This window comes from Bombus bifarius, unplaced genomic scaffold (genome assembly GCF_011952205.1).
Source record: "Bombus bifarius isolate JDL3187 unplaced genomic scaffold, Bbif_JDL3187 scf7180000008311, whole genome shotgun sequence".
NCBI classification, from domain to species: Eukaryota; Metazoa; Arthropoda; class Insecta; order Hymenoptera; family Apidae; genus Bombus; species Bombus bifarius.
The window spans coordinates 12,346-31,794 of record NW_022884584.1 but is presented as its reverse complement, the minus strand read 5'-3'; the positions used below and the strand labels follow the sequence as shown (position 1 = coordinate 31,794).

General features: G+C 38.0%; 1 protein-coding gene across 1 annotated transcript; it reads left to right on the top strand.

Moving 5' to 3' along the window:
* The first annotated feature begins 991 nt into the window (after nt 1-991).
* Nucleotides 992-17,803, top strand: LOC117212515 (fatty acyl-CoA reductase 1-like). The gene is made up of 8 exons (XM_033457404.1): nt 992-1,131; nt 2,348-2,626; nt 7,024-7,340; nt 7,951-8,198; nt 9,592-9,775; nt 16,963-17,148; nt 17,205-17,465; nt 17,522-17,803. Exons 2-8 carry the CDS (start codon nt 2,369-2,371, stop codon nt 17,634-17,636), a joined length of 1,569 nt encoding a protein of 522 aa, XP_033313295.1. The 5' UTR covers nt 992-1,131; nt 2,348-2,368; the 3' UTR covers nt 17,637-17,803.
* The last annotated feature ends 1,646 nt before the right edge of the window (nt 17,804-19,449 follow it).

Genomic DNA, 19,449 nt, shown 5'->3' with positions numbered 1-19,449 from the left:
GAATTATGAGAGCTGTCGTAAGCAAATTTTTCCACACTAGAATTGGATTCTAATTTTATTAAATGATATATATGAGGTGTAGATCGTGACAGTGATAGGAAAAAACAATTAAGTATGTTTAACAATATATGTATTTATTATGATATACTCAATATGTACACTTTGGATAGAACTTGCGGATACTAAACGATTCGTGATTCGCAATTACAAGTTTGGCCAAGATGCTGGCAAGAGGGCCGATTTAAGGCGTAATGGCTCGCCCCGAATGGTCTTCGGCGGGTGAACAGCGTCCCACCTGCTCCGGAACCGTCCTGGAGAGACGGAAGGTCTTAGAATGTGCCCCGTTCGACCTGAGACCAGCGACAGCCCCTGCAGGCTTAGCTAATCGAGGTAGCAAGGCACTGGGTGCCTTGCGCGATGGTTGGGCGTAATCTCACCCGAAAGCACCCGTTAACGAGGACTGACAATATTTGTAGCTCGCCACCTTCCAGCTTTCATCCTATTGAGTTGTTTTTTTATTGATTTCCATATCAACTTCGATTGTAACTGAGCAGTCCTATTCTTGGTTTATTGGTTGACTTGTTTTTGATGTGTTTGTTGTTTTATTTATGTAGTACTGCTCGTCTTTGTTGATAATTTATCGGTGAGATTTGTTTTTTCATGTTAGGTTTGCTTATAGTCTTCTTAGTAGAAGACACGGGTTTCCACCATTTAGCTATGGGCGTAGCCATTCGTAACTTTCTCTTCCCCACTTGCCGCACTTTTCTGAAGCACTGTTTTTACTCTGCTCGGGCAGAACTCGACCTGACGTTGAGTGTATCAATGTTATATAAGTTTGAAAGCTGTGTAATTCCAACTTACATTCCTTACAAAAAGAGTCTGGAAATTTGCAATGTAAATAATTATCAATCGTTCAATTATTGCAGTTCGCGAGATACAAATATTCTTGCGATTTATTGTATTTGGATATTCTTCGTGCAATCATCAACGTGGACGGACGTCAAAGTGAAACCACGCGAGTTCGGCATTTCCATATATACAGAACATACTGTCAACGCGAGTATCTTGAACTAGTTCGATTATTTGCTTACGCTGCTGGAATAAGAAGCACGGAAGGATTTTTTTCGCGCGGTAAGTGCCACTTGTTAAACATTGCCACTTGGAACCGATACGAACAGACATGAAACGGGCTGTGCCAGGAGAAGTATTCTTACATTATTATAAAGAAATACATATAGTAATTTAATAAAATATCTCACACACCATGGTCCTGGTCATTAATGTGAGTGATTGTATATTGTTGGGTTTTAAATGGTTACGATTCTGAAATGTCAGAAAGAACATTTAAGTGCCGGCCGGTTCAGTTAGCAGGGCCGGTCCGCAGTTGACATGTGGTAAAAATTCATTTGGTAGAAGTCGGAAGTTGTTGATTTTTTCAATACTGTACCTTCACACTTTTTAACGTGAGATGTTCCGAAGAATCCATATACTTGTGTAAAAGAAATACTGTGCATAGTTTCATTTAAAAAACCAAGGTACTATTTCAAACATTTCTCAATACTCAATACTTTTGTGGATAGTATGATTTCTTGCTGTCCAGAGCAGACGTGTAATTCTTTGCGGATGTCATTGTTTCTGACGTAGCAGGGTGAATCTATGATCTCAGGTAGTATTTTAGTTCGTTCACCTTCCATCTTTTGCACGTGCGATTTGGCTGCCATTTCCCAGAGTTATATTTTCCGAAAACATACGGTTACAAATTTTTGATTTACAATTTCCACGATTCGTAATTAGAATCTTGAAATCTATGAATGCTCTTCGATTTCTTGATATCCAAATACAGTCATCTTTCCTTTCCATTAACTTCCTTTATTCTTTCCACGAAACGACTTGGAAGTTATATTACAATATTCGTTTAAAGCATTCCAAGCTATTTGGACGATAATAGAGATGAAATATTTTTTATACAAGAATTTTTGTACTCTTTTCCTCCATTTAAATAGCGTTTTGTATGCATTAGCATTTGAAAAATATTTTAAATGAAGTATTTTTATGTTAATAGGAACATTGTTATAGTATCGATATTTAATAAAAGCAGAAGTCAAATGTTAATGATTACACATATAATGGCGTAGTTAGCAAATGAACTACATTGTGACAAAATTACACACTTGCTCAGTTCGCGAAGTAGACCATCACCGTTGAATCATTTTTCCTTTAGTACGGATTATCCTGAGATTTTTTGTTTTTTCTTAACATAACACATATATAGAAATTTAAGATATCAAATTGTACGATATTCTTTATTTATTAATTTTCCGATTTATTTTTTCATATTCATTTGCAGATATTTGGGTTGAAAGAGGGGATGCCCTGTGATTTTGGTACAATGAATACAAAGCTTAATGAAAACGAGATAAATGAAAAGTTACGTAATGTGAATTCCATCGAGGGATTCTATTCCGGAACTGGAATTCTTATGACAGGGGCGACAGGATTCGTGGGCAAAGGCCTCCTCGAAAAACTGCTACGCACGTGTTCACGCATCGCTGCTATTTTTATATTGATCCGGCCGAAACGTAACCAAACGATAGAACAACGATTTAAGAAGTTAATAAATGATCCGGTTCGTAAGTAATATTCTACTCGCTTTTTGGAATTTCATTATATAAGTCTCAAATTAATGAACAATTGCCAAGAAACAAATAAATTACTTTCGTAAGTTCATATGAGCCGATTAATGTAAATATGATGTAATTCAATTCTTGCCTACTTGGTTCAACACCGCGACTTGGAACAGTAACTTCTATTCTGTTTTGAGCGCGAATGGTGTCAGGATATACTCGTTAATTTTTCAGTGGATAACAGAGAAGCTAAGAATGGCCCACTCGATTCCCTACAAAATTTTTATTTTATCATTCATTAACTGATAATCAACTTCTTGACTGCGAACATTTTTGCACTAAATGGCTCATTTTCTGCAAGAAGATGACATAAATAAATAGTGAACTTTTAGGTGAATATCGAACACATCAACAAACGCGGTTGACATCACCACTTTTGCGTACTTACCCATTTATGAAATCGATCAGTGCAGCTTTTCAACTCATTCATTTATCTATTTTTATTTGTTATTTCATTTCTGATTCCTTACGGATGAAGACGTTTACAAGGCAGCAGTTTAAGATTTCGAACGTTATCTATTATCTAATTTTGTATCATTAATATTACGTTTTTATTTACGCTTTTCCCTTCTCATAATTTAGAATTACTATCATAAAACACGTAATACTGTCGCAATACTAAAAGACTGGAAGCCGTATATATATTAAAGATGTTGAAACATTATTTATACAGAAGAGTTCATATGTACTTTTCTGTCCGAGATAGGTAAGTATGAGAATAACAAAATCGTACAATAATTAGGCTATTTGCAGGTTGCCCACGAAAGAGAAATTGATTACAACTATATTTACTATGTATATATTTTCTATATTTTTCCTCGAGGAAATAGGAGAATATTCCCTTGTTGAGAAACGTTAAGTTGGTATGATCGCTAGTTCCTACAAGCTAAGTTGGTACGACTTCTAACGATGCTTTTTTGTCTTAGGAGTCGACCACGTGTTAATTATCTAAGTGTATCCGGTGTGTTCAGACGTTTTGTACGAAGAGGTGAAATATAGAAAGCAAAAGTTGAATCTGTGTGAATCAATTATATCTCAACCCCAAACCTATATTTAATAACAGGTTATGGGCCCTGGGACAGTAAACTGCGACAGTAAAGACATTTATTTGTTGAGATTTTGTGTTTTTCTGAAATTATCCGAGAAGAGACCACGCCATGGTCGACCAGGAGAAAATGGGTGATGTGGACAAGGATATGAATCCGACCCTGAGTAAGGGCAATTATGAATACTGGAAGATGATGACGGAAGCTTCGTTGGTTTTCCTGGTCTGCTGAGATGCAGTAGAGTCAGGATTAACGGCAGTAGAAAGGTTGAGACCAGACTGTATAAAAATGGATAACAAAGCACGTGCGTACATTTTCCGGCATGTTCGCCCCGAGTATCTCGGGGATATCAGAGCCCTGAAAACAGTGAGTGAGTTCTGGAAAGATGGAAGATGTCCGTGGGAGATCTACGTCGATGGACATTGTTTTATGCATGCGGAACCTGGGCACGATCGAGAAGACCCCTTGCATGCATATCTCCGCGTACTGCGGAAGGATCCAAGACCTGTGTGATAAGTTATCCAATACCGGTGCGGTAGTTGGTAGTCGCTGCCGGGTGAAAAGAAAATTCGCGTTTCGTCCCGGGACTATCGGTGGACTCATCAGTCAAGTAAGGCTATACCCGGTAGTCCCTGCCTTAGACGTAGAGGGAGTTTCGCTAGGTGCGGTATTTGTATCGTGACACCGTATATTCGACCGCTAGCCAGACAGACAGACTTGTTGTCGTCGTAGTAGCCCTCTGGTGTTAACGGTTGGTACCCGCGGATCGCCCGGGAGGAGTTACGACCGTGTCATATCGATTCGGGTTTAATTTCACGTTCCGCACGTAAGGTGAGAGATTCGTATTTCAATTATGATCGTCATTACAAAATTTATTAGAAACTGACAGAGTAACGATACAGAATGTTATAACAGAACAGAATAGAATGTCGAGTACTGACTTGGGAGGTATTTTTATATCAAGGGTTTGGTTCCTGTGGAGGGGTTATCGCTGGATGCCGGTCACATAGGGATTCCGTTACTGCTTAGTTACTGTTTCGGTGGCTAAGGTATGTGAGATATAATTATCCTTTCGCTGCATTCCCACGGCCACTGTGACAACCGCGTTGATGCCTCGATCTGTCGGCGTCCTGTTGGTACCGATCCGCCACATTTTCAATACACGATAGCGTCTTAGATTTAAAATTAGATTGAATTTCGTCGCGATAATGTTTTTGTTGTAGTAAAACCTAAGTATCAATTTTTTAATAATGAATCGTTGCATACAGTATAATATTTCCGATGAAATGTATGATATCTCTGATATCTATCTTACATGCGTGTTCATTTACAGAAACGATGAAAACAGAAGAACTAATTGATTGTAGGCAAAATGGAAAGAGATGAAAATGTAATGACTAATTTGTGTAACGATGTAATTAAATAAAGTAATTGACCACACTTTCATCTATCTTATTGATGGGATTAATTAATCGAGTGTAAAATAAGCAGAATATATGTATTTGGCAAATCGAAATAATTATAATTATGTACAATAGCCGAAGTAGCTGCACGTTATTCACATACTTTCTCATAGTCCACCCTCGTTTCGGATTACACATGACTTATATGAGGTTGATCAGTTTAACTTCAGCTTACTTTCGTTACTAACGAAAATTTTTGGTCCTATGGAGTTTGATCTTTGTTAAAATTAGGAGGATTATATTAAGATGAACATTTATATTGAGAACAAACGATACGTCTCATTTGACATCCAGCGAAAGAATGGCGAAGGAACGGAAAAAAGATTGTGAAAAATGAAACGAGGATACGAAATCTTTCAGCGAAAGTTTAAGAAATAACCAATTAACAAAAAAATATATGTCGAAGATGAAAGGACATTGGAGCCTTCCCTCTGAAACTTCGGTAAAATCCCTTAACAGCGTAATTTAGATTCTACCTTTGTCGCCATTGAAACCGATTGTATTTTTTCGAGATTTATGATAGTGGGCTTGGGCTGGAGGCAACAACCAGTCGTTGAACGTAGCCGCTGTCAAGGGATGAACGTTTTGTCTAACAAAGGTGTGGAGTAATAGTATAGCTCTTCTTAAAAAGAAACAGTTGTAGCGGCACTTGGCAGTAAACATTCCAACAGTTTCTGTCCCGTGGCTCGCCACACGCAGACCCTATTCTTCGGGTATGATGGTTACCAGATGCCGACGCATCTCCACAGTACATGTTCAGCCAGCCTGAGGGCCGTTATTAATATTAAGATTTAGTCATCTGAAGTCTCTCAAACGGACAAACAGTCTTTGTCCCAACTACGGGAAAATAGGGAAGATCTATTTTTTCTACGAACGACGCTTCCCGCTAGCAACATTCCCTCAAGGACGGCTAGCATCCTTCTCTAACCACCAACTTGAAATTGATCAATTAGCAGTAACGTCAATTTCCCTCACTTTCCGTAGACGCGCCCCATCATAGTTTTCCTCTGCAGCATCATCGCGACAAAAAGTTATTCTCTCGTGAGGTCAAATTAGCGAGTTACATAGCGTCTTTAGCGATTTCTTCTCTAAAACAAACATTGTAAACAATTACTTTCTCTTTCTTGGGCATTTCAGAATTAGTCTAATTATTGTACGATTTTGTTATTCTCATACTTACCTATCTCGGACAGACAAATACATATGAGCTCTTTCGTATAACCGTATAATTAAATAGGTTCTTGCAGCATAAAGCTAAGTAGATACTGGTTTACGCTAATAAGGAATCAAATAGGGCAGGTCCCTAACTATATAGATTCTTCTATATGCTAGCGTGTCTCATCTTCCAGTATTGTCAGCGTGGTTCAACATTAGTCCGGGAATAATCAGGAACATAAACGCGAGTACTCTCATTTCCTCTCTGATATAAATTATTGTCACATAGAGATATGATAGTTTGAATATAATAATGCATGCTTATACTGACTTACGAAAATATGTAGGCACTGCAAAATTGTATGCATATACTACGCGGGCAAGATACATTTCTTGAAACTTCGGTAGCTCTATAATGAGATGCGAGTATCGCAATTATACTGAACAAGTTTTAAACCAGTCTAGAAACGTATAAAAAGAATTACAAGGCATTTTTGCGGACATACACTTTTAACACACTGTTGACCAGCTACATTAAACAGAAACTAACAACTTAACTTTCTGCGTAAAAAAAAAAGAATTTATTTCTGATCGGTCAGAAATGTATTAAGAGAAAATTAGTATGCTTAATAATATTCTATATTGGGAATCGAGCTTATATATTATATTCTTTAGGTTTTCGATGGTGTCAGAGCACAAAACCCAACAATTTTCGATAAAATTCATCTCGTGGAGGGCGACCTGACTCTGCCAGATTTAGATCTTTTGCAAAAAGACAGAGATATGTTGATAGAGAATGTAAACATAGTATTCCACGTTGCGGCCACTATAAATTTCCATCTACCATTGGATATGGTCGTCAATGCAAATGTGAAAGGTACCGCTAATATTATCAAACTGTGCAAGGAACTCAAGCATGTAATTAGCGTTGTCTATGTGAGCACAGCTTACAGTAATCCGAATCTATCAGACATCGAGGAAAAGATCTACACGTAAGAATCAGTTATAATTCGTCATTCCTTAAACAACTTTTTCAATATCGTGCATAACCTACTTCTAAATATAAATAAACGATGAAAGTAATGTATAACTTAGTATAATTTGTTTACTTGTCTATCTGATTAACACTTGCCAGTCTCCATTGAAATGATAAATACTTGTCAAAACAGGTATAAATTTAAGAAAACTTACACAAGAAATAATCAATGATACAAGATCTGTCAATGATAAAAATTACGTATTGAAAATTATTTTACCTTTTACTAATTTCTTCTTTTTATTGAATTCAATGATGAACTTGTTTTGATACACGTACATGATAACAACTAGACACGGATATCATTATAAATTCATATTTTAAGATGAATAAACATGATTTGAGGAACAGAATCTAAGCAGAACTTTGTTCGTTTACTAAAAATTACAGCAAGTACTTCATCTTCGATTCTTTCTATATTATTGTGTATTATTTCATTATATTCTGTTATATTATTAGACATTCTATACGTTTTTGCATTTTAAATCTTTAAATGCGTCAAATTTGCAATTTATTAATGACTTTAGCATGACAAACATGTTATCTTATGCTTGATAATTTTGCAGCACGAATCCAGATCCCTCTCTCGTGATAGATATATGTGACCGACAAGACAAAGAATTGATTAATCTGCTCGAAGAAAGAATTTTAAAAACGTATCCAAATACATACACGTTCACCAAGAATCTTGCAGAGCAGACAATATCCAACAATAGCAAAGGACTGGCTGTTGCGATCGTACGACCAAGTATAATTTGTTGCTCGCTAAAAGAACCGTGCCCTGGTTGGTTGGTATCTTTTGCTGGACAATCAGGTATTTTTATAAATATTTACAATGATAATTCCTCGTCATTTCATATCTCACTCATATCGCAAATAAGAGCGTTTCATTACATCCAAGTAATTCCGAATAATACAAGTCACTCGTATCACAAGACCTTAGCTCTCCATAATTTTCATAACAATGAAAGAAATCAGCAATAGAATAAAACTGTGACAATTTTTAACTCTCACATTCTGAAGGTTACGTATATGGAAATATACTTTTTGCTTATTGCGCTATAAAAATGATACCGTTATTACTTTTTTTATTAACTTAATTACGGGAATATGAACTTTTAACATACAATCCAATTACAAGCAGTTAGTTTCAGCCTAAAATGTGTAGTGTAGTATAGTATTATGGAATTAAATGGAACTAAATTAAGCATAAGACGTGCGATGCGCCCCTCGAGACAGTAGGATATGCTTTGTTACGATGTACATGATGTATTCAACGTGAAACAACATAAAATTTTAGAGCACACGGTAATATCATTAAACGTTTTATCTGGCAACAATGAGCGAAATATAATATATTTCTGTTTAAGAGACAATAATTTTAAATAATTATATAATATATGCGATGGATATGTATTAGCATTGGACTACTTATTCAACGAGTGGCCAAACGCAGAAGTTGACGCTGTATGCTTTCGAACATATCATAAAGAAATTGCTGATATGAAAGAAGGTTGGTTATTGTTATAAGACTGTAGACTCTGATGTGGCCTGTGTGTTAGCTCAGATTCCGGTCAATCGTTTAACAGTAAAAGGGAGATTACTCGTCGAGAACATCGAATAGCCGTTCAGAGTACAGAACGTTAAGCGGCGCAAAGCGAAATCGTGTTTGTCACCTACGGCGCACAGAGGGAGGCAATGACGCAAACAATGTTTGGAATTACTCAGTCTTCTTGTACGATATGAATATTCATTTAACTCCCTTATATAATCTTGAAATTAAAAACAGATGTAGCCAGTTATCATAATCGTTTTGATTATGAGAAACGATTTGCACAGAAGCGATTACGCTGATCAACTCCACGAATTACGATAAAAAGGAGAAACAATTGTGATATTACAAACGTTATTCCTTAGAATTCAAGTTAAGATTATACGACTTCTTCTTTCAACAGATAAACTCATCGCTATGAGTTATTTGCGAAGCTGAACAACATAAGCATTTTTAGGCAATGAAGTTAAAAAATTCAGAAAAATATAGTTGTAATTAATTTCTGAGAAGCTAGTTGACTCTAATTTTTACCAGATCGCCATTATTTAATCTGTGTATTTACTGTCAGTTACAGCTACTCTTCCCATATCCGTGTCGCTACATTTCGAGACAGTTGAGAATCATTAATAACTTTTGAACCAATTTGACGTTGCAGGTATCTTCATGAATATCGGCAATGGTATTGCAAAAGTACTATTGGGTAAGGCAGATGTAATATCAGATGTAGTGCCTATTGATTATGTAGTCGACGTGATAATGTGTGCCGCGTGGCATGTCACGCTACATATTGATAATAGGGTCAAAGTTTACAACTGTACGAGCAGCGCACGTCCCATCAAGTACGGAATCGATATTTATTACAGAATTTGTTTAACTAACGTAACTCAATTGTTAGAGTATCCTAAAAGCTTCAGATTCATTTAAGCAATGCGATCAATAGAAATGCCAATGGATAAATTGCATTCCAGTGTGATTAATGTACAAAAGATAATGATAAACTTAGAAAAAGATATTGAGAACACAAATGGATAAGAGCCAGCCAGATTTTTTTCTGTGAATATCTATACATAGGATTCATTTGTTCTAATGAAGGTGGATGTGTCATAGAAACGTCTTTACGCTTTTAATACTTCTTCGGAAATAAGAAAGGTATCTCAATTCGGTGAGTAGTAACTTTTTCTTTTTTGTTTACCGGTTTCTTCGCAACGGCTTAACGAACCGGAATTTGCATCTCGTAGGACATGTTCTAAAATATCCCGTTATAATATTTTTCTGTATTATTCTTTCTTTTTTCTTTTTGCGATAACTCAGTCTATACGTATATTCATCGATTGAGTTGAGCTATCTGAAAGAAATCTTTTTTGCAGGTATTTCCTCGAATGGTTTGATCCCGGATTCATTTGATTTTGCAAATGAAGTTCTCGTTACCTTTGCATTTCGGCAAGTGCTCTTTCGTCATGTAGTTTATTGCTCAATGTCTCCATCGTACTTCGTTTCTTTTCTTTCTTTTTTTTTCTTATTATTTATTTATTAAAATTACAATCAATTCTCGCGTTGAGAATTTTCAGTAATTTTTCTGGCGTGGCGCAGTGACATGGCTGATTATTTATAATAAGTTAGTACTTATTATAGATAAGTATAATTTATAAGTAAGTGTTATAAATAAGTGAATATTACTTAATTCAGATAACTAATTGAATCTAGCGTTTAGGTCTAGCGGGTAGTGCCTCTTCAGCTTGCGAATCTGGTCCGTCGTATCAAGTAGTCCAGTGATTAGGGGGTTTCGGTGTTCGTTGATTCTTTTGCTATATCTGTCGCTATATTTTCCTATTTCCTCCTTGACGGTGGGTATCTTGAGGTCGTGGTGTATTGTTTCATTGGTTACGTACCAATGTGCGTCAATTAGGGATCTTAGCGTTTTCGATTGGAAGCGTTGGAGTATTTCAATGTTGGATTTACTTGCTGTTCCCCATAGTTGGATTCCGTAGGTCCAGACAGGTTTTATTACGGTCTTGTAGAGGGTAATTTTATTCTGTATGTTTACTTTGGAGCGTCGGCCCGTGAGCCAATAGAATTTTTTTAGTTTGTCCTTTAGTTGCTTCGTATTATCTGAGATGTGTTTTTTCCATGTTAGTCTTTTGTCCAGGGTCATGCCCAGGTATCTGACTGAGTCCCTGCTAGGAACTGTTGCATTGTTGATGGTGACCTGGGGGCAGGTTTGTTTTCGGAGCGTGAAGGTTACATGTGAGGATTTCTTTTCGTTAATTTTGAAGCCCCATTTATGAAACCACTTTTCCATGGAGTCGAGACTTCGCTGGAGAGTGAATGAGGCTATCACCGGGTCTGCGTGGGTAGCTAATAGCGCTGTGTCGTCTGCAAATGTTGCTATTGTTATCTCGTTTGATATAGGTAAGTCGGCAGTGTAGATGGAGTACAGTAGGAGTTCGAGGACACTACCTTGGGGTATGCCGGATTCTATTCGGAATGTTGCGGATGTGGCGTCTAGGCATTTAACCATGAATTGTCTGTTGGTTAGGTAGGAATTTAGGATGGAATAGTAGGGGTGGGGTAAGATCTTTTTAAGCTTGTAAAGTAGCCCTTCATGCCATACTTTGTCGAATGCCTGTTGGATGTCTAGGAAAACCGCTGAGCAATATTTTTTCTTTTCGAGTGATTTGCTCTACTGTTGAATGATGTTTTCGGAAGCCGAATTGGTGATCTGGGAGTGTTCAAGTTCTCTAGGATTGGAAGGGGACGGTTCGTGAGCATGTTCTCGAATAGTTTAGACAGGGTAGGTAAAAGGCTGATTGGGCGATAGGAGCTGGTTTCGTATATCGGTTTACCGGGTTTAGGGATGAGGGTAATCAGTGAGATTTTCTAGGCCTTAGGATAGTGTTCAAGGCGAAGGATAGCATTAAAAATCGATGTGACGAGTGCGATCCCTTTTATGGGAAGTTCCTTAATTGCTTTATTGCTTATTAGGTCGTGCCCTGCTGCTTTCTTCGGATTTAGGCGACTGATTGTTTCTATAGTCTCTGCAGAGGTGAAGCGTTCGATAGGAGGGGACATTTGGAAGGGGGTGTGCAGGTATTTAGTAACGTCCGCGGCAGCTTTGGAGGGATGGGGTTTGAATACTTTTGACAAGTGTTTAGCAAACAGGTCGGCTTTTTCTATAGGGCTTCGCGCCCATCCACCTTGCGGACGGCGGATAGGTGGGATTATTTGTGGGGGGCGTGTGAGTTTCCTGGAGGCCATCTATAGTGAGTAGTTGGAGTCGGCTGTGGGGGATAAGCTGGCGTGGTATTTATGGAAACAGTCGTTTTTGTAATTTTTTATGGTTTTGGATAGCTTTCCAGTTGCGTTGTTTAGTTTGCGTTTGTCATCCGGTGTTCTATGGGTCTGCCATACTCTTCTTAGTCTACGTTTCTCTGGTATTTTTTTTAGTATGTATTGGGGATATTCTTGTTTGCTGATGGACGTCTTTGTCGGTGTGGAGAGGCGGATGGCGTTTATTATGCTCGTGTTTAAGTATTCCGTGGCTGCTTCAATTTCTTCCTTAGTTTTTAGTGAAGTTAGAGCTGAAGTTGAGTGAGTAAAGACTTCTCTAAAGAGCTGCCAGTTGGTGTGTTGGTTCTCGATGATTGTTGAACTGACTGTTGCTATCACGGGGGAATGATCAGAGGAGGGATCAGCCGAGGAGTTGATTTGGACATGTCTTGATGAGATATTTTTAGTTACGAAGAAGTCCAGAAGATCGGATATTTTGTTAGTGTCGGTGGGCCAGTATGTGGGTTCGTATGTGGTGAGGTAGTTGAGGTTGTTTGTTATTATGCTGTTTAAGAGGTTTTTGCCTCTTACTGTAACCAGTCTGCTGCCCCATTGGGTGTGCTTGGCGTTATAGTCTCCTCCAGCTATGAATCTATTGCCCAGGGTGTCCAGGAAGTTATCAAAGCCTTCTTTGGCGATGGAGTGTCTGGGAGGGCAGTATACTGCTGAAGTTGTGATTGTACCATGGCAGTCTTCTATTTCTACGTTTGTTGCTTAGAGGTAGTCTTTCTGGAATGATGGACGTTCGTTGTGCTTAATACTTATTTTGATTATGATTCCGGTTCCACCGTGGGTCCTTCCGCTGGGGTGTTGGGTATGGTAGAATTTGTAACCATTTATTTCCAAATAGTTTTTGTCGGTGAAGTGGGTTTCCGATACAAGCATTACGTCCATTTGCTGGTGTTTTAGGAAGAGTTCTAGTTCAAATTTGTGTTGCGCTAGACCGTTGGCGTTCCAAAGAGCTATGCGTCTTGGTTTTATTTTGCGTCGGGGCGTACTAATTTATCCATGATGAGTGTTAGTAGCGATAGCAAATTATTTATTTGCTCCGATTGTTTCTCTATTAGTTTTTCAAGCCTAGAGACATTGTCTGTGTTAGGTGAATTGGGGACACTATTTTGGGAAAGATCCCTTTGGCTATTCGGGTTATTTTGGATGCCTTGTACTGCTTGGGCATAGGAGGTAGAGGTAGTGATGAATTTAGTAGGACTGGGTGTTTGGTTGGTTGAAGGGATTGGGGTAGTCGTGAATTTCGGCGGGCTGGGTGTTTGATTGGTTACCTCTTTTGCTCTGAGTTTAGGGTACCTGTTTGTGTACAGGGTTTTGTAGGCTGAGCAGCCTTTATAGTTGGCAGGATGGTCACCTTGATAGTGGATGCACTTCGCTGGGATTTCCAGTGACTTAGTGCACTGGTCGGCGGAGTGTGTACCTGCACATTTAAGGCAGCGGAAGGTATGGTTGCAGTATTTCTGCATGTGACCGTACCTTTGGCACCTTTTGCATTGCACTATCTCTTTTTTAACAAGCGGTGGTTTGAATTTTACTATTGCGTTAATTAGGCGACTGATATTGTAGATTTCCTTATTGTTAGGCTTCTGTTTTATATCTATGAAAAGTAAGGATAACGGGTCTTTCGAGACTCTATGCCTTATATTACTTACGTTGATGACTTCGTGGCCGAGTTTTGAGAGTTCGTATTTGAGTTCGTCTATGTCTGCTGAGTGGTGGATGTTGCGTAGGACCACTCGGAAAGGTCTTTCTTGTTTGAGTTGGTACGTGTGAAAGTTGGCGTTCAATGTCTTAAGCAGTTTGGTGATTTTTCTGTATGCGCCGGGGGTTGTCGGCAGAATTTTTACTTTGTTGTTGTTAATCTTCAGGTTGTAGTCGTCCTTGGAGATATCTCTCTCTAAGGACTTGATCATTGTATGTCGATGACATCATCCACAAATATTGGTGGGGCAGGGGGGATTCTCTGTGCTTGTTGGTTTGGCGGCGGGTCTGTGATATCCATGGCGTCGTTAGTGGATTGCAATACGGCGAACCTGTTGTGGGTGTTTATTTGTATCGTTGATTGTTCGTTCCGAGTGTCGATCGTGTCTGGTTTTGATGTTTCTATTTTCCGTTTCTTTGTAATATTAGCGTTGTTGGTGCGGAGGGTTCTGCTGCACTTCTGCCACGGAGGAGGTAACGTGGGGTAGTTGCGGGTTTGCTCAGGAGAGCCTGGTCGCGATTGCTGGGCCATCATCGAGCTAGTGAATTCAAAGTGAATAGCTAGTCGTGAGGCTATGAGACTAGTATTCGGGTTGGGGTTAATTGCGTGAGATTTTCTTCTCCCTAAAGGGTAGGAAACACTTGGCTGTGTTCACTTTTGACGGTTGGGCGACACGTGTTGTTTTCGGACTTCACTGGACACTAGAGACACGTCTGCACGCTTCGGCACTCAACAGCGAACTGCATCGTACTTCGTGGCTTGAAATGTTACTACTGCTGGAGATATCGGATGTAGCCATCGGTATCTTTGAATCTGCTTCTAATGGATTCGTTGTTGAATTTTAAGAGTATCGAATCCGGCAATTCCCTCTCTTCCAGCTGATCTGTTTAAAGTGCTGGCCGTGAAGATGTCTTTAAAATTCCCATTGCATCCATTAAGCTATCAAAAATTGCTGTTTCGTCACAATAGTCACAGACTGAGAAACAGTAATAGGATAGACAAAACATCCTGAATGCCACAGCCATCGAAATAATAACCAGATAGTAACAGGATAGCCGCGTATGATATACCCCGGACGATACCCCCCAGGGGTAATAAACCTTAGTATTAGAACCTTCTTAAATCAGCACTCAACACCTTTTTTGTTATAACACTCTGAATCGTTACTCTGTTGGATTCGTACAATAAATTTTACTATTACGTCTAAAATCCAAATTTTTACCTTACTTGTGAAACGTTCGAACTACGACACGAGGAGATCACCGGTGATCTGTCAATTTCGTGAATTCTTGTGTCTCCTTCGTGACACAATATAACTCATGATCCCTCATCTAACGTTATTGAATAGACTCCTTCATAATTACTCTTTCGTACAGTGCATTCAAAATAACAGCCTGAGCGAGCGTTGCTTCAATAATTTGCTCTGCATCAGCAAATTGTTAAACGCTTGCGTTCCCCAATGTAGACTTCAGCTGATGTTTGCTTTTATTGGTGGGAGTCCGCAGGAGTCTATTTTCATTGCGAAATGACATGTGACACACTTAATCACTCTATCATATTTATTAAATTATAGAAATATCCTTCTCTGTCACTGTTCAAAACATAATATCGGTGCCGCAGTACAGTTAGTTTTCTCATTCGTTAATAAGAATTAAGAACTGAAATGAATAGTAAATAGATAGAAATAAATTATCGTCTTCTTAACGACAATAAAGATCATTTTACGTTGATTGTGTAATATTGATCGCTGTATTAAAAAATGTGAAATGATAAAGTTTTCCAAGAAAATACTAGCAGCTCCGAAATGTATTAAAATGTATGAAATAATTTCAATATCAATGTAACAATGGTTCAGATCACTCAATCACTTATTGAATAGCAACTTAAATCATATATTGTAACATTTTCCAAGACTTTCCAATTAAATAATTATTTAATAATATTTCGTAATTAAATTGTTACGAAAATCGACTTTCCGTTATAATTCCAATAGTTAGCTTATTGAAATTCAAAATATTTATGCTACTTTTGAAACTAGCAATAAGAACCAGAATGTTAGTAACTTCATTTGGATTTACATTGAGATTACTAGTAATGAAAAGCTAGATTTACTGCAAAAAAGAAGCGACAAATGAAATTTATACTTGCATCAGGCATCACAGTTTCACTTATAGTCTTCTAGTCCATTAACATTTTTTGTTCAAGAACAGATTGAAAGTAGGAATGTTTTTGGATAATCTGATTCGGAACAATATTTGGAACAATATGACCGACTTTGAGACAAATTTCCTCCGCCGAGATATAAATAAAATATCGATTGTACGTAAGAAATTTTTAGTCGGAAGCTGCAAATGAAGTTTTACAATAGTTTGCAGCAAGTTGCTAATAAAATTGCTTTTAAGCCGAGCCTTATTGCGTTACGATAACCTAACCCCAATTGTTAGGTTGCAAATGGATAAAAACTGCTTGTCAATGCGCAACAGGCTATCCACATTTGAATTATGGCATCTGGAAATACCTAGACTACGAGAATAGATCTTTCTTATGTGATATTAAAGGCTAAAAAGTTATTTATAATTTTCTTGAACCATGTTCCGTACGAATCGTATTAAAATTAAATAAGTAATGAAAATTGTAAACCTTTTAATGTTCACTACCTAATTACAAGTTGCAGTGATAGATTGATAATGAAAGATAGAAATATTACATTTGCTATATAACCCACGTCGCATTTGGAGTTACTAATAAACAAATACATACATAATGTAACGTTGATAACAAAAGAAATATTGCACTAGGAATGTTGTACTCGCGTCCATTTGTGTCCTCAATAAGTCAATTCAGAAAGCTGTAAATATAGTACAACTAAAATTACATAATTTTTCTTGAGATATTACACAATATCTTCTAACATATTCTGATAGTAATATGCGTTATCTTGAATGTAATTCAATTACCTCTACAAGTGTAAACATTTCAATTTTCAAGATTGGGTGAGATCATAGATATCTTCGTGGAATGTAGCAGACAAATACCGATGAAAAATACCTTGTGGTATCCGAGTTGCACGGTAGTAGCAAACAAATATGTTTACGATGCACTGAATATACTTCTAAGTGTTTTACCTGCATTTGCCGTGGATATCTTTTTAAGGCTTCAAGGTGGTAAACCAATGTGAGTATTCTATCATTTGTCAAGCACATCAAAATACTCAAAAAACGACATTTCAGGGCAATGAATATGAGCAAATTTTACAATAAATTGGTCACAGCGACAGGCTACTTCAACTCGAATGAATGGTCTTTCAAAAGAGATAACATTGCCGACATGATAAACAAGGTGAAAACCTTTGAAGATGGAAATCTTGTTAAACTGGACTTGCAGGATATGGATTGGAAGAAATATTTAGCAAATTACTTGGCGGGAATTAAGATATTTGTTCTGAAGGAAGATTCTCAATCTATAAATACAGCAGCGCAACGGTTATCGATGTACGTATAGAAATATTTGATAAAATGACTCGATATGATATTTTCTTTTATTTTAGATTCTACTGGATACGTCAGATAACTAAAGGATTCGGTATAATCATTTTATTTCTGATAATATCGGTAACAATATTGCTATGCACCGACTACTTCAATGTTATGTTTCCCGCTTGAATCAAGAACAACGTATATGGAACATTATGGAAAAGGGCCTTGGAATAGGAACATGTCGCTACATATAAAGGGTGTCCGGCAGAGTTATATATTATATACTATATAGTATATATGTGATATGCTCTTCGAATAAAAACTGTGGATAAATGAAGTTATTTGTCGATATTGTGAATAATATATGTATAATGCTATTGTATAATATTACAAATTATTAACATATATTAAATACACTAGATAATTCAGAACACTTTATTGCGTGCTTGCTAGCTACGACCGTGTCACGTAAAATTGATACTTCGATTTTAAGAGAAAAGAAGGCTAACCCAACTTTTAATTACCTTTTATCGAATTTTATTATAAATTTTAGCACTTACAAGAAGAACACTGAACCGGAGAAAGGTGTTGTACGAGAACAGCGGCTAGAACAAGAACTGCCCGAGCTGGCTGAAGTCTCGGTTTATATACGTTTTGATTTGAGGATGTTGTGGGGGCTCGGTGTAGGTTATGATGAGGAAAAGTGTCCGAAGGTCGGGGTCGATATCCTATCTCTGATATGGACTAAGGTGCGTCACAGCCTTGGTGTAGGCTACGATGATAAGGTGGTGATGTGTCCAAAGGAGTCCGAAGGTCGGGGGTTGATGTCTTATCTCTGATGTAGGTTGAGATGTGATTGATGTCACAACTGCATGGTGGCAAAGAAGAACGGTTAACAACTAACTAGAACAAAAGAAGAAAGTAAGGCGACCGCACTTCCGCCGAGAACATCGATACCGGTGGTCACGGCGGACCCTTTCCGCATAAGTTGAAGTACATAATCACATACATACATGTCGGGTTTACATTAGAATTAGGGTTAGGGGCGTGAAACGAATCTTCGTTTGGGTTACACGTTGTCGTTATGCAATAGAGAAGACATTGACTAGTGCAAATACGATTATTATAGAACCGGACAAGTAACCGTGGTAGTTAGGTACTCGAGAAACTAATGACAATGATCCTGGGTTCAATAACGAATCCGCGGTCGACGGGATGATAGATGAACGTACTCACAAAATCTAAGTCGGACGCGTCATATGTTATTTAATAAGGTTTTGGGTTTATAAAATAACGATTCACTTAGATTCGTTTTCTCCAATATATTTCAGTCTTATAACACGTCTTACCACACAGGAATCTCCAAGTCAATAGAACAACGTGGTCAACTTCTAAGACAAAAGAGCGTCGTTAGAAGTCGTACCAACTTAGCTTGTAGTAAGCAGCGATCATACCAACTTAACATTTCTCAACACTCCCCTTTGATCGCTAGTTTCTACAAGCCCCATAGCTTTGGTAAATTGCTGAGTCTTAATCCTATTTAAGCCTTTGGTGAGAATGTCAGCCACATTCTCAGGACTAGGTACATAAGTATAATCTAGTATCCCCCTCGATACGCAGTTCTTAACGTAAAAGTAGCGCACTTGGACGTGCTTAGAACTCTCAGCAACTATTTCGTCCTTTGACCATGAAATAGCTCCGATATTATCGCAGAATATCTTGCAGGGGCGAGGGCAATATGACAGTTGACCCAATCCCTTTAACAGTAAAGAAATCCACACTGTTTCCCTTGCTGCTTCCTGCATTGCCACGAATTCCGCTTCGCACGTCGATTGAGCTATAATCGGTTGTTTCTTGGATAGCCAGGATATCGCACCACCAGCGAGTATGAACACATACCCGCTCCTGGATTTCCTGTCTACCGTACAACCCGCAAAATCCGAGTCGCAAAACACCTTCAGAGGTTGCCCGGTCCTTTGGTATACTAACTTCAAGTCTT

Excerpts from the sequence above, each read along its gene's own strand:
- LOC117212515 (XM_033457404.1), top strand. The coding sequence starts at position 2,369 with ATGCCCTGTGATTTTGGTACAATGAATACAAAGCTTAATGAAAACGAG. Across the intron at positions 9,776-16,962 it reads AGCAGCGCACGTCCCATCAA|ATTGGGTGAGATCATAGATA; the intron begins GTACGGAATCGA and ends TCAATTTTCAAG. Across the intron at positions 17,466-17,521 it reads GCAGCGCAACGGTTATCGAT|ATTCTACTGGATACGTCAGA; the intron begins GTACGTATAGAA and ends CTTTTATTTTAG.